We start from the raw sequence: 13507 nt of genomic DNA, 5'->3' as shown, positions 1-13507 counted from the left end.
CCCACAGCCCCCAGCCTTTGCTGCTGCCCCACCCCACCTTGGTTTGGGTGGGGGGGGACCCAGATGTCCCAGGAAGGTGTGGGGGGGACCCAGATGTCCCAGGAAGGTGTGTGGGGGCTGCTTGTGCAGACTCCCTCCCCATGGCAGTGCTGGGGTTTAGCCTCTGGCCCTGGGGGGGGGCGCATTGGTGCCTCTTCCACGGTGGGGACCCCCTTTTCCCTGGGGGGGGTTATTGGGGTCCTGCAAGACGGCTGCCCCCCCCCCCCCCGCCCCGACTTTGGGGGGCTGCTGCCTCCGGCCGCCAGGGGGCGCCGTCCGGCGGAGCAGCGAGAGGCGGGGGGGGCGGTGCTAGAGCGTCGCGGCTGCCCAAGATGGCGCAGACGGTGAACGTGGGGGAGCTGACGCTGCCGCAGCTGGAGCTGCTCAAGGGGCAGCTGGACCAGGTGGGGGCGGGCCGGGGGGGCTGCGTGGGGCCGGGGGGGCTGCGTGGGGTTGTGTGGGGCCGGGTTGGGCTGGGGGGGGGGTGGGACTAGCCTGGGCCTTGGGGCTGGGGGATGATTTATGGGGCCTGACTGGTCGGGGCGGGGGGGGGGATGTGTGGGGCCTGACAGGGCTGGAGGGACTGGGGGGGGTGTACTGGACCAGACTGGGCTTGGGGGACTGGGGGGTGTACTGGACCAGACTGGGCTTGAGGGACTGGGGGGGATGTACTAGACCAGACTGGGCTTGGGACTGGGGGGGATGTACTGGACCAGACTGGGCTTGGGGGACTGGGGGGGATGTACTGGACCAGACTGGGCTGAGGGGACTGAGGGGGATGTACTGGACCAGACTGGGCTTGGGGGACTGAGGGGGATGTACTGGACCAGACTGGGCTTGAGGGACTGGGGGGGATGTACTGGACCAGACTGGGCTTGGGGGACTGGGGGGGTGTACTGGACCAGACTGGGCTTGGGGGACTGGGGGGATGTACTGGACTAGACTGGGCTTGGGGGACTGGGGGGGGATGTACTGGACCAGACTGGGCTTGAGGGACTGAGGGGGATGTACTGGACCAGACTGGGCTTGGGGGACTGGGGGGTGTACTGGACCAGACTGGGCTTGGGGGACTGGGGGGATGTACTGGACTAGACTGGGCTTGGGGGACTGAGGGGGGGATGTACTGGACCAGACTGGGCTTGGGGGACTGAGGGGGATGTACTGGACCAGACTGGGCTTGAGGGACTGGGGGGATGTACTGGACCAGACTGGGCTTGGGGGACTGGGGGGTGTACTGGACCAGACTGGGCTTGGGGGACTGGGGGGGATGTACTGGACCAGACTGGGCTGAGGGGACTGGGGGGATGTACTGGACCAGACTGGGCTTGGGGACTTGGGGGGATGTACTGGAGCAGACTGGGCTTGGGGGACTGGGGGGATGTACTGGACCAGACTGGGCTTGGGGGACTGGGGGGATGTACTGGACCAGACTGGGCTTGGGGGACTGGGGGGATGTACTGGAGCAGACTGGGCTTGGGGGACTGGGGGAGATGTACTGGAGCAGACTGGGATGGGAGGACTCGGGGGGGGGAAGGAGGAATGTGTGGGGCCTGACTGGGCTGGGGAGATGTACTGGACCAGACTGGGCTGGGGGGACTGGCGGGGGGATGTGTGGGGCCTGACTGGGCTGGGGGACTGGGGAGGGATGTACTGGACCAGACTGGGCTGGGGAGACTGGGGCGGGGATGTACTGGACCAGACTGGACTGGGGGGGATGTACTGGACCAAACTGGGCTCTGGGGGCGGGGGGGATGTACTGACCAGACTGGACTGGGGGGGGATGTACTGGACCAGACTGGGCTGGGGGACTGGGGAGGGATGTACTGGACCAGACTGGGCTGGGGAGACTGGGGCGGGGATGTACTGGACCAGACTGGACTGGGGGGGATGTACTGGACCAGACTGGGCTCTGGGGGCGGGGGGGATGTACTGACCAGACTGGGCTGGGGGGACTGGGGGGGGGATGTACTGGACCAGACTGGACTGGGGGGGGATGTACTGGACCAGACTGGGCTGGGAGACTGGGGCGGGGATGTACTGGACCAGACTGGACTGGGGGGGAATGTAATGGACCAGACTGGGCTCTGGGGGCGGGGTGGGATGTACTGGACCAGACTGGGCTGGGGGGACTGGGGGGGGATGTACTGGACCAGACTGGGCTCTGGGGGCGGGGTGGGATGTACTGGACCAGACTGGGCTCTGGGAGTGGGGGGGGGGATGTACTGGACCAGGCTGGGCTGGGGGGACTGGGGGATATGTGTGGGGCCACACTGGGCTGGGGGGGGTTATACTGGACCAGAATGGGTTGTGGAGGCTGGAGGGACAGGTACTGGGTGGGGCTGTCGGACTGGGAGTGACTGGACCAGACTGGGTCTTACACCAGGGTAGGAACTTAGTGGCCAAGGTGCCCCAGCCCCCCGTCACCATGGGTGGCCCTGGCTCGGGGACACCCCTGGACTCTGGGGGGGCTGCGGCCCCTCCCTGACGTCTCTCAGGGCTTCAGCACTTGCTCGGTGCGGCCGTTCCTGGGACCCCCCACCCAGGGTCCCCCTCCCCGGGCCCCCCACCCCAGGACCCCCCTCCCCGGGCCCCCCCACCCCGGGCCCCCCTCCCCGCTGACGGGGCCGTGCTCTCTGCAGAGGTGGAGTTCCTCTCGTCCTCCATCGCCCAGCTCAAGGTGGTGCAGACCAAGTACGTGGAAGCCAAGGACTGTCTCAACGTGCTCAACAAGAGCAACGAAGGCGAGTGGGATCCCCCCCCCCATCCTGGGGGGGGCTGTGCCAAACCCCCAGAGGCCGGTAGCCTCTTCCTGACCTTGCCGGCCCTGGCTGCTCCCCAAAATCCGCTCTTTTCTCCCCAGAATCCGCTCTTTCTCCCCAGGAAAGAGAATCACCAAACCCCGCTCGGAGCAAACCACCCCGAGCCCCCGCTCAGCATCTTTTCAGTCACCTCGTGGCCCGCAGGGAGATTGGGGTGGCGGGGGGGGTGCAGGGGGCTGCCGGGGGGGCCCAGATGTTACAACACCCTGCCCAGATGTTGAGCTGCGGCCCCGTGGGCTCCCCTCACCCGTCTCCATTTGTTTTTTTTCCACAGGGAAGGACCTGCTGGTACCGCTCACCAGCTCCGTATCCTTTCCCTGCTCCCCGCAGCCCCCCAAATTCCCTCCCCTCGCGGCTCTTTGTGCCGAACGCGCCGCCGGCGTCACGCGGTGGTGCCAGTACCCGGGCCCCATCCCCGGCGTTCCCCCCCCAGAGCCGCGTACCCTCCCGGTCCCCGCTTTCCCTGACCCCCCCCTTCCCAGATGTACGTCCCCGGGAAGCTCTCGGATGTCGAGCGCGTCCTGATCGACGTCGGAACCGGCTACTACGTGGAGAAGGTGAGGGGCGCGCGTGGGGGGACGCTGGGGGGTTTGGGGGGGCGGCTCAGTGCCTTCCTTGGGGAACTGCTCCCCGTTTTTGTGCCGCAGAACCCCCCCTTTCCTCCTCTTCCCTTCTCTTTCCCCCCCTTTCCCTCAGACGGCGGACGACGCCCGAGACTTTTTCAGCGGAAAATCGATTTCCTGACCAAGCAGATGGAGAAAATCCAGCCGGCGCTGCAGGAGAAACACGCCATGAAGCAGGGTAAGCGCCCGGCCCCCTCCCTGCTTTTTGGGGGGCTCCTCCCCCCCCCCTCCCCACCTCCTCACTCCCCCCAGCCCCCTTCTCTCCCCGCAGCCGTGGTGGAAATGATGAGCCAGAAGATCCAGCAGCTCACGGCCTGGGAGCCGCGCAGGGGCGACCGCCAAGGTGTAGCCTTCGGGCCTCGCGGGCTGCCCCTCCTCGCCATCGCCGCTGGGACCGGGAGCGGAGGTCGGGGGGAGCCGTGGGGCGCGGCGCAGTCGTGTCCCCCCCCAGTCCCGGTTCTCCGGCAGCTCTTTCCCCCTCCCCGCGGTGTCCGGCAGCACCAGCCCCCCCCCCCCCCCCCATTTTTGTAGGCAGCTCCTCGCTGCCGCAGCGCGGAATAAACGAGAGACTGCTGGAAAGCGGGGGGCTCCTGCGGGACGGGGGGGGCTCTGCCAGGGCTGCGGCCACGCCATTTGGGGCAGCCTTATCCCGGGAATCCCGCTGCTCCCGGGAATCCCGCTGCTCCCTCCTTTACAAGGACTCAGCTGGGACCCCCCCCCCCAACACCCCCGTGGGGGGGGGGGGTTTATCCCCCCCCAAGACAAAATAATCCCGTTTCCCCCAAACAGAAGAATTTTATTCCACGGCCGAGGCCCCGTCCAGCCGCGCTCCCCCCCCCGGCGCGGGGGCCGCCTGCCCGCGCCCCGTGGCTCTACCCTACGTGTTCCCCCCTCCCCCGTCCCCCCGATATATACATCTATAGGGTCCAACCCCTATGGGGGGTCACCGAGGTCCAGTCCGTGTCGTTGGGGGTCACACGAAGCGCAGTGGTGTCCGGTGTGGCTTGGTGTCACCTCGTCCCCTGCCCGCAGCGCAGTCTGTCCGTCCCCCTGCCCGCAGCGCGGTCTGTCCGTCCCCCGCCGTGGCGTCACTCGTCCCCCTGCCCGCAGCGCAGTCCGTCTGTCCCCCGCCGTGGCGTCACTCGTCCCCCTGCCCGCAGCGCAGTCCGTGTGTCCCCTGCCCGCAGCGCAGTCCATCCGTCCCCTGCCTGCAGCGCAGTCCGTGTGTCCCCTGCCCGCAGCGCAGTCCATCCGTCCCCCGGTGTGGTGTCACCTCGTCCCCTGCCTGCAGCGCAGTCCGTCCGTCCCCCGCCGTGGCGTCACTCATCCCCCTGCCCACAGCGCAGTCCGTCTGTCCCCTGCCCACAGCGCAGTCTGTCCGTCCCCCGCCGTGGCGTCACTCGTCCCCCTGCCCGCAGCGCAGTCCGTCTGTCCCCTGCCCACAGCGCAGTCTGTCCGTCCCCCGCCGTGGCGTCACTCGTCCCCCTGCCCGCAGCGCAGTCCGTCCGTCCCCTGCCCGCAGCGCAGTCCGTCTGTCCCCTGCCCGCAGCGCAGTCCGTGTGTCCCCCCTCGCGTCCCCCCCCGCCCTCAGCGGACGAAGAGGGGCTTGTGGACGCGCTTGTGGCGGTTGAGCGTGGCGCTCTTGGCGAAGCTCTCCCCGCACTCCACGCAGATGTAGGGCTCGTGCCCGTGAGCCTGCGCCCGGTGACGTTCCAACTCGGCCCCGTCGCGGCAGCTCTGCCCGCACTCCGGGCAGGGCGAGGGTTGCCCGCGGGCTGCGTGAACCCTTTGATGTTTTAACAGGTTGGTGCTTTGAGCGAAACCGCGACCGCACTGACCGCAACGATGGGGTCGGGCGCCCGAGTGGGTGCGTTGATGTTTGATGAGGTTTTTGCTTTGGGTGAAACTCTTGCCGCACTGCCCGCAGGTGTAGGGCTTCTCCCCGGTGTGGATGCGTTGGTGTTGGATGAGGTTGGAGCTCCAGCTGAAGCTTTGGTGTTGGATGAGGTTGGAGCTCCAGCTGAAGCTCTTGCCGCAGTCCCCGCAGCGATACGGTTTCTCCCCGGTGTGCGTCCGACGGTGCTGAACCAGGTGCGAATTTTGGCTGAAGCTCTTCCCGCACTCCCCGCAGGTGCTGGGCCGTTCCCCGGTGTGAGTCCGCTGGTGCCGCAATAATTTCGACCAGTGGCTGAAGCTCTTCCCGCATTCGTTGCAGATAAAGGGGCGCTGGCGACCTCCCCGATGCCTTCCCCCTACTCCTTCTCCTTCCTCTTCTTCCTCGCCGTAGCCCCCCGCCGACGTCGCGGCGCCGGAACTGGGTTGTCCCCCTCGTTTCTTGGTTTTGGGGGTCAGGGGGCTGTGGGGGATGACGGTTTGGATGATCTCGTGGGGCAGGACCTCGTCCTCGCAGTCGCTCACGATGCCGTCGTCGGCTGCGGGGAGGGGGGAAGAGAGGCTGGGGAGGGGGCTGGCACCCCCCCGCCCCCCCGGGGACAGGGACCCCCCCCGGGGATGGGGTTCCCCCCCCTCCCCAGCCCACCTTCACCCCCCTCCTCACCGATGTAGACCCTCCGGACCATGTCCCCCTCGTCCGAGTCGTGCAGCTCCACCACGCAGGGCTCCTCCTGCTCCATGGGGGCGGCCGGCGGACCCCGGTGTCCTGCGGGGCAGCGGGGAGCCCTGAGCCCCCCCACCTGACACGGGGGACACCCCCCCTTTCAGCCCGAGACCCCCCCTCCAGCTCCCCAAACCCATCCCGAATTCCTCCCGCCCGAGGAGAATTTGCATCTCGTTTCCTCTTGCGCCGTGGCCGGTTCCTACGCGCTCGGGGCTGCACCGGAGCGTGCCGGGAGCCGGGGGGATCTACGGGAGCTGCTGGGGGGGGGCAGGTCCCTCTGTGCCCCCAGGGGCCTTCGTGCCACCCCAAATCTCCTTACGTTGCCCTAAAATCCCTCTGTGCCACCCCAAAATCCCTTGTGCCACCCCAAAATCCCCTTGTGCCGCCCCAAATCCCTCTGTGCCACCCCAAAATCCCTCTGTGCCGCCCAAATCCCCCTGTGCCACCCCAGAATCCCCCTGTGCCACCCCAAAATCCCCCTGTGCCGCCCCAAATCCCTCTGTGCCGCCCCAAATCCCTCTGTGCCACCCCAGAATCACCTTGTGCCACCCTAAATCCCTCTGTGGCCCAGAATCCCCTTGTGCCACCCCAGAATCCCCTTGTGCCACCCCAAAATCCCTCTGTGCCACCCCAAATCCCCTTGTGCCACCCCAAATCCCTCTGTGCCGCCCCAAAATCCCCTCGTGCCACCCCAAAATCCCTCTGTGCCGCCCCAAAATCCCCTTGTGCCACCCCAAAATCCCTCTGTGCCACCCCAGAATCCCCTCGTGCCACCCCAAAATCCCCTTGTGCCACCCCAAAATCCCCCTGTGCCGCCCCAAATTCTCTCTGTGCCACCCCAGAATCCTCTTGTGCCACCCCAGAATCCCCTTGTGCCGCCCCAAAATCCCCTTGTGCCACCCCAGAATCCCTCTGTGCCGCCGCCCCAAAATCCCTCTGTGCCGCCCCAAATCCCTCTGTGCCACCCCAGAATCCACTTGTGCCGCCCCAAATCCCGCTGTGCCACCCCAAAATCCCTCTGTGCCGCCCCAAATCCCTCTGTGCCACCCCAGAATCACCTTGTGCCACCCTAAATCCCTCTGTGCCACCCAAAATCCCCTTGTGCCACCCCAGAATCCCCTTGTGCCACCCCAAAATCCCTCTGTGCCACCCCAAATCCCCTTGTGCCACCCCAAAATCCCTCTGTGCCGCCCCAAATCCCTCGGTGCCGCCCCAGAATCCCTCTGTGCCGCCCCCAAATCCCTCTGTGCCGCCCCAAAATCCCCTTGTGCCGCCCCAAAATCCCTCTGTGCCGCCCCAAAATCCCTCTGTGCCGCCCCAAATCCCTCTGTGCCACCCCAGAATCCCCTTGTGCCGTCCCAAAATCCCTCTGTGCCGCCCCCAAATCCCCTTGTGCCGCCCCCAAATCCCTCTGTGCCACCCCAAAATCCCCTTGTGCCACCCCAAAATCTCTCTGTGCCACCCTAAATCCCTCTTTGCCACCCCAGAATCCCCTTGTGCCGCCCCAAAATCCCTCTGTGCCCCCCCAAAATCCCCTTGTGCCGCCCCAAAATCCCCTTGTGCCATCCCAAATCCCTCTGTGCCGCCCCAAAATCCCCTTGTGCCACCCCAAAATCCCCTTGTGCCGCCCCAAATCCCTCGGTGCCGCCCCAAAATCCCCTTGTGCCGCCCCAAAATCCCTCTGTGCCGCCCCAAATCCTCTTGTGCCGCCCCAAAATCCCTCTGTGCCGCCCCAAAATCCTCTTGTGCCGCCCCAAATCCCTCTGTGCCACCCCAGAATCCCCTTGTGCCCCCCCAAATTCCTCTGTGCAGCCCCAAAATCCCCTTGTGCCGCCCCAAATCCCGCTGTGCCACCCCAAATCCCTCTGTGCCGCCCCAAAATCCCCCTATGTGACCCCAAATCCCTCTGTGCCCCCCCCAAATCCCTCCGGGCCCCCGTCCCCCCGCGTTACCTGGGCTCCCGGGGGTGTCGGGGGGTCCCGCTGCTGCTCTGGACTCGGCCCCGCGGCTCTGCCCTGGTGTCGGCCCCCGAGATCTGGGGGGGGGCACACGGACACGGGGGGGGGGGGGACGGGAACACGGACACGAGTGGTTACAGCCCCGCAGCGGGTGGGGGGGGCACTTGTCCCCCACCCCATGGATCTGCCCCCCCCCCCCAACTGCCCCCCTCCCGGCACTGGGGGGGCTGCATCCTCCCCCCCCCCCCCCCGGTGTCCCCCCCCTCCCCGCTCGGGGGTCCTGCAGCACCGGGGGGAGGGGGGGGATGGCTCCGTCCCGGGCGGGGGGGCCGGGGGCAGCGGGGGTTGGGGGGGGGGCGCAGGGACCCCCGAACATCCCCGGGAGCGGGAGGGGCGGCCCCGGTCGTGTCCCCCCCCCCTCCCCGCGCTCACCGGCCCCGGCGCGGCGGCGCCTCCGCCGCTTCCGCCGCCCGCCCGGCCCGAGGGGGCGGCGGCTCCGCGCGGGCCCGGCCCCCGCCGGGGGGGGAGCTGGGGGGGGCCGAGCCGCTGAGACCCCCGGGTGCCCGGAGCCCCCCAAAAGTGCCTGTAACCCCCTCCCGCGGGGCCCCAACGGTGCCTGTACCCCCCTTCTGGGGCGCCCGCTGCCCCCCAAAAATGCCCGCGCCTCCCCCCGTACGCCCGCTGCACCCCGAAGGTGCCTGTACCCTCCTTCTGGGGTGCCCAGCGCACCCCAAAAATGCCCACGGCCCCCCCCGTATGCCCGCTGCACCCCGAAAGCGCCTGTACCCCCCTCCTGGGGTGCCCAGCGCACCCCAAAAATGCCCGCGGCCCCCCCCGTATGCCCGCTGCACCCCGAAAGCGCCTGTAGCCCCCTCCTGGGGTGCCCAGCGCACCCCAAAAATGCCCGCGGCCCCCCTATATGCCCGCTGCACCCCGAAAGCGCCTCCACCCCCCTCCTGGGGTGCCCCAATAGTGCCTGTAAGGCCCTCCTGGAGTGTCCAGCGCACCCCAAAAACGCCCGCATCCCCCCCCAGGGTGCCTGCTGTACCCCTCTCCTGGAGTGCCCACTGCACCCCAAAAGTGCCTTCATCCCCCCCCAGGCTGCCCAGTGCACCCCAAAGGTGCCTGTACCTCTCTCCGGGGGTTGCCTTTTGCACCCCAAAAGTGCCTGCATTCCCCCCCAGGGTTCCCAGTGCACCCCTAAGGTGCCCGTACCCCTCTCCTGGGGTGCCCAGTGCACCCCAAAAGTGTCTTCACCCTCCTCCCCAGGGTGCCTTGTGCACCCCATCCAGGGTTCCTGCTGCACCCCAAGTGTGGCCGTACCCCTCTCCTGGAGTGCCTACTGCACCCCAAAAGTGCTTGTACCCACCTCCTGGGGTGCCCGGTGCACCCCCAAAGCTGCCTGCACCCCCCTCCCGCAGTGCCCCGAGGATGACTGTACCCCCCTTCTGGGGTCCCCAGTGCACCCCAAAAGTGCCTGCATCCCCCAGCCCAGCATACTCAGTGCACCCCGAAGGTGCCCGCAGTCCCCCTCCCTGGGTACCCCATTGGTGCCTGGTGCACCCCAAAGCCACCTGCACCCTCCTGCCACGGAGCGCGGTGCACCCCAAAGGTGCCTGTGACCCCCTCGAGTGCCTGGTGCACCCCAAAGGAGTACACACACCTCCAAAGCTGCCCAGTGCCCCGCCCCGGTTTCCCAGTGCCCCCCCCAGGTGCCCAGTGCACCCCCAAAGCAGCCCAGTGCCCCCCCCAGGTTGCCCAGTGCCCCCCCCCAGGTTGCCCAGTGCACCCCCAGAGCTGACCAGTGCCCCCCCAAAGCTGCACAGTGCACCCCAAAGGTGCACAGTGCACCCCCACAACTACCCAGTGCACCCCCAAAGCTGCCCACTGCACGCCCCCCCGGGTTGCCCAGTGCACCCCAAAGCTACCAAATGCCCCCCTGGGGTGTCAGGGGGTGCCAGCTCCTCTCCCAGAGACACCCCCCCCCCCCGAGACCCCCAGCTCTGCCCGCCAGCACTCGGGGCCCCGCTCAGGCATTTTGGGGGGGCCCTGTGGCCCTTTGGGACCTAAATGGGCTGAAAAAAGCCAAATTTCCAGCCCCGTGCCCTGCAGTGGGGGAAACTGAGGCACGGCATCCCCCCCAGGCCCCTCTCGTGTCCTTTGACCCTAAACTGAGCCCCCCCCAAATTGGGGGGGGGGGCACGAGAAAGAGGGTCTGGGGCTGCTTCCCACACGATCCCCCATGGTGGGGGACAAATGGGGCTGGGGGGGCTGAGCTGAGCCCCCCACCCGCCTCTGGGGGGGGAAGGGGTCTCCGGGGGGGGGGGGTGGGCACGGGTGCTGCAAGGCCGATGCAGCCCCCAGCCCCCCGCCTTTGCCCTCCCCACCCCATCCCCTCTCCCTGCCTCAGTTTCCCCCCCCCCCCCCATTTATTTTTGGGGTGGGGGCTGCGGCGCCGGGGCCGCGAGGCACAAAGGAAAGCCGAAGCGCCGGGACCCCCCCCGCATCCACCGTCGCTCCCCGGCCCCCCGCCAGCAGCTCCCCCCAGCCCCAACCCAAGATAGGGGGTGTCCCATTTTTTTTTTGGGGGGGGGGTGTCCCCCACTCTCCTGGCCCCCCCCCCAGCCAACCCCAAGGACAGCAGCTCATCCATGTACCCCCCCCCCACCTCCACCGCCGCCGGCCTCCGACTCACCTCTCCGAGGCCGAAGGATGGGATGGCGCGATGGGGTCTGGGAGGGGATGGCGAAGGGTTTTGGGGGGGGGGTCCCTGGTGAGAGGGGGTTTTGGGGGTGCGAGAGCGGGCGCTGGCCCCCGGGCGCGAGGTTGGCGTTCGGGGGAGGCCGGGAACAGGAAGGTCCCAGCGTCATCCCATTCCCCCGGCCCTGCTGCCGCCTCGCCGCGAGCCGGATGCTTTTTTCCACTCGGCGAGCAAAAATGGGGGCGAAATCTTGGAAGGGGGGGTCCCCAACCACGACACCCCCAAACCCCACGGCCGAGCGATGGGTGCCGGTGGGGAGGACTTGGGGGAAGGGGGGGGTTTGGCCCCTCCGGCGACGGGGATTTGGGGTTTGGTTTTTTGTTTTTTTTTTCTTTTTCTCCCGCTTCGCTTGGAAAACGTTCCTGGGCAGGAGGATTTGGGGGGAGGGGGGGTGACGGGGCTGGTTTTTGGGGGGGAATGGGGGGAGGGGAAACGAGCAGCTGGAGGCCCCCTAACCCCCCCTGCTTTTGTGTAACGGCTCCGGCTCCAACTCCGCGTGTTTCCCTCCCGCCGGCAAAAAAAATGGTTGGAAATTATGCAACGAGGCCAGCGCCTTCGTTAGCGGGATCGCGCCCAGCTCGGCCCCAGCCCCAGGCGTCGGGGTTTTGGGGTGCCTTCAGCAACCCCTTCGGCACCCCCCGCCCCCACCCCGCTGAGCCCCCGCAGCTCCCCGGGAGGGTCTGGGGGTGCCAGGGTGGGGAGCGGCGGGTCCCCGTCCCCGTCCCTGCCCCGGGGAGGTTGGGTGGCGCGTGCGGGCGCGTGGCGGCAGCCGGCGTGGGAGCCGTCCCCGCGGGGCACCCGGCTCCGCTCCAGCCCCGACCGGGGAGGACGGGAAAAATTTTTCCACGGCGGCGTTGGCGTCACCGGGATGGTGCCATCGCTGCCACCACCGCCATCGTCGTCACCTCGGGGGGGTGCCGCTGGGGGTGTCCCCGAAAACGCGCGGCAGGGGACGATGCTCAGCAAGCGCCGTCGCTCGGGGACCTTTTATTGATCTCGTCGGCAGACCCGCGCGCCCCCACCCTGCACCCCACGCCCTCCCTGGCTTCGGGGGCACTCGGGGTGCAGACGCCGAACCCCGACTTCGCTGTGGGAGTATCCAGCCCCATTCCCAGCCGCCGCAGTCCCCAGCCCTCGCCGGGACGATGCCGGTCCCCCATGGTGGGGATGCACCCCGAAAGCCATCGCCATCCCTGCATCCCCATCCCCATCCCAGTGTCCCAATCGCGACGTCCCCATTGCGACATCCCCATCCCGGCGTCCCCATCCCCATCCCGGCGTCCCCATCCCAAGGTCCCCATCACGCGGCGTGAAGCTTCTGATGCCGACGGAGCTGGGACTTGTGGCGAAAGCCGTCCCCGCACTCCCCGCAGATGTAGGGTTTCTCGTCGGTGTGGGTGCGGCGGTGGCGGATGAGGTTGGAGCTGACGCTGAAGCGTTTCCCGCACTCGCCGCAGCTGTAGGGTTTCTCCCCGGTGTGGGTCCGCTGGTGCTGGATGAGGGCCGAGCTCTCGCTGAAACGTTTGCCGCAAGCGCCGCAGGCGTAGGGTTTCTCCCCGGTGTGGATACGTTGGTGGGTGACCAGGTTGGAGTTTTGGCTGAAGCCTTTGCCGCAGGCGCCGCAGGTGTAGGGCTTCTCCCCGGTGTGGGTGATCTGGTGACGCGCCAGGTCCGAGCTGCGGCTGAAACCTTTCCCGCATTCGCTGCAGATGGTGGGGCGCAGGCGACCCCCCCGCAGCCCCAGCAGCTCCTTCAGAGGTCCCGGGCCCCCCGGGCGTCCCGGCGTTTTGGCCGGTCGACGTGCCGGGGTTTTCCGTGGTGGCCTCGGGGGGCGGGCGGGCGGCTCGCTGCCGGAGGCCGGGGGGCTGGGGTGGGCTGCGGGGAGAGCAGAGCTGGGCGCCGGCAGGACGGCGTGGGGACGGGTGGCACCGAGGGCAGGGGGATGGGCCCAGGGCTGCGTCCCCTCTGTGCCCTCCCTGGACCGTTGGCACCTTCCCCATTCCCTCTGGCCCATCCCCACCACCTCTGCCCCTTCCCCACCACCTCTACCCCTTCCCCATTCCCTCTGGCCCTTCCCCACCACCTCTGCCCATTCCCCATCCCCTCTACCCCTTCCCCATTCCCTCTGGCCCTTCCCCACCACCTCTGCCCATTCCCCATCCCCTCTGCCCCTTCCCCATCCCATTTGTACCTGCTCCATCCCTTCTGTCCCTTCCCCACCACCTCCACCCCTTCCCCATCACCTCTGGCCCTTCCCCATCCCCTCCACCCCTTCCCCATCACCTCTGGCCCTTCCCCATCCCCTCCACCCCTTCCCCATCACCTCTGGCCCTTCTCCATCCCTTTTCCACCTTCTCGATCCCCTCTGCCCCTTCCCCACCACTTCTATACCTTCCCCATCCCCTCTGCCCTTTCCCCACCACCTCTAGCCCTTCCCCATCCCCTTTTCTAACTTCTCCATCCCCTCTGGCCCTTCCCCGTCCCCTCTGGCCCTTCCCCACCGCCTCTCCCCCTTCCCCATCCCCTCTGGCCCTTCCCCATCCCCTCTGGCCCTTCCCCGTTCCCTCTGGCCCTTCCCCATCCCATTTGTACCTGCTCCATCCTCTCTGTCCCTTCCTCACCCCCTGTTCCCCTTCTCCATCCCTTTTCCATCTTGTCCATCCCCTCTGGCCCTTCCCCACCACCTCTAC

The 13507-nt window shown here is 68.0% G+C and overlaps 2 protein-coding genes across 2 annotated transcripts; one reads left to right on the top strand and one right to left on the bottom strand.

The window, feature by feature from the left end:
• Window positions 1-332: 332 nt before the first annotated feature.
• On the top strand, window positions 333-4060 carry PFDN5 (prefoldin subunit 5). Its single transcript, XM_075134044.1, is given in 7 exon segments — window positions 333-444; window positions 2679-2780; window positions 3133-3164; window positions 3341-3415; window positions 3555-3579; window positions 3582-3659; window positions 3753-4060. Coding segments are annotated over 7 exon segments (645 nt in total). The 5' UTR covers window positions 333-371; the 3' UTR covers window positions 4013-4060.
• A 1008-nt stretch (window positions 4061-5068) lies between these two features.
• On the bottom strand, window positions 5069-12831 carry LOC142073623 (uncharacterized). Its single transcript, XM_075133618.1, has 6 exons — window positions 12122-12831; window positions 10752-11321; window positions 8051-8133; window positions 6039-6140; window positions 5489-5913; window positions 5069-5452 (listed from the first exon to the last, which is right to left on the bottom strand). Exons 1-6 carry the CDS (start codon window positions 12829-12831, stop codon window positions 5069-5071), a joined length of 2274 nt encoding a protein of 757 aa, XP_074989719.1.
• Between the last annotated feature and the right edge of the window lie 676 nt (window positions 12832-13507).

The sequence above is a fragment of the Calonectris borealis genome, chromosome 30 (genome assembly GCF_964195595.1).
Source record: "Calonectris borealis chromosome 30, bCalBor7.hap1.2, whole genome shotgun sequence".
NCBI lineage: Eukaryota > Metazoa > Chordata > Aves > Procellariiformes > Procellariidae > Calonectris > Calonectris borealis.
Note: the sequence above shows the minus strand (reverse complement) of the source record. Positions and strands in the feature narration are given on the sequence as shown.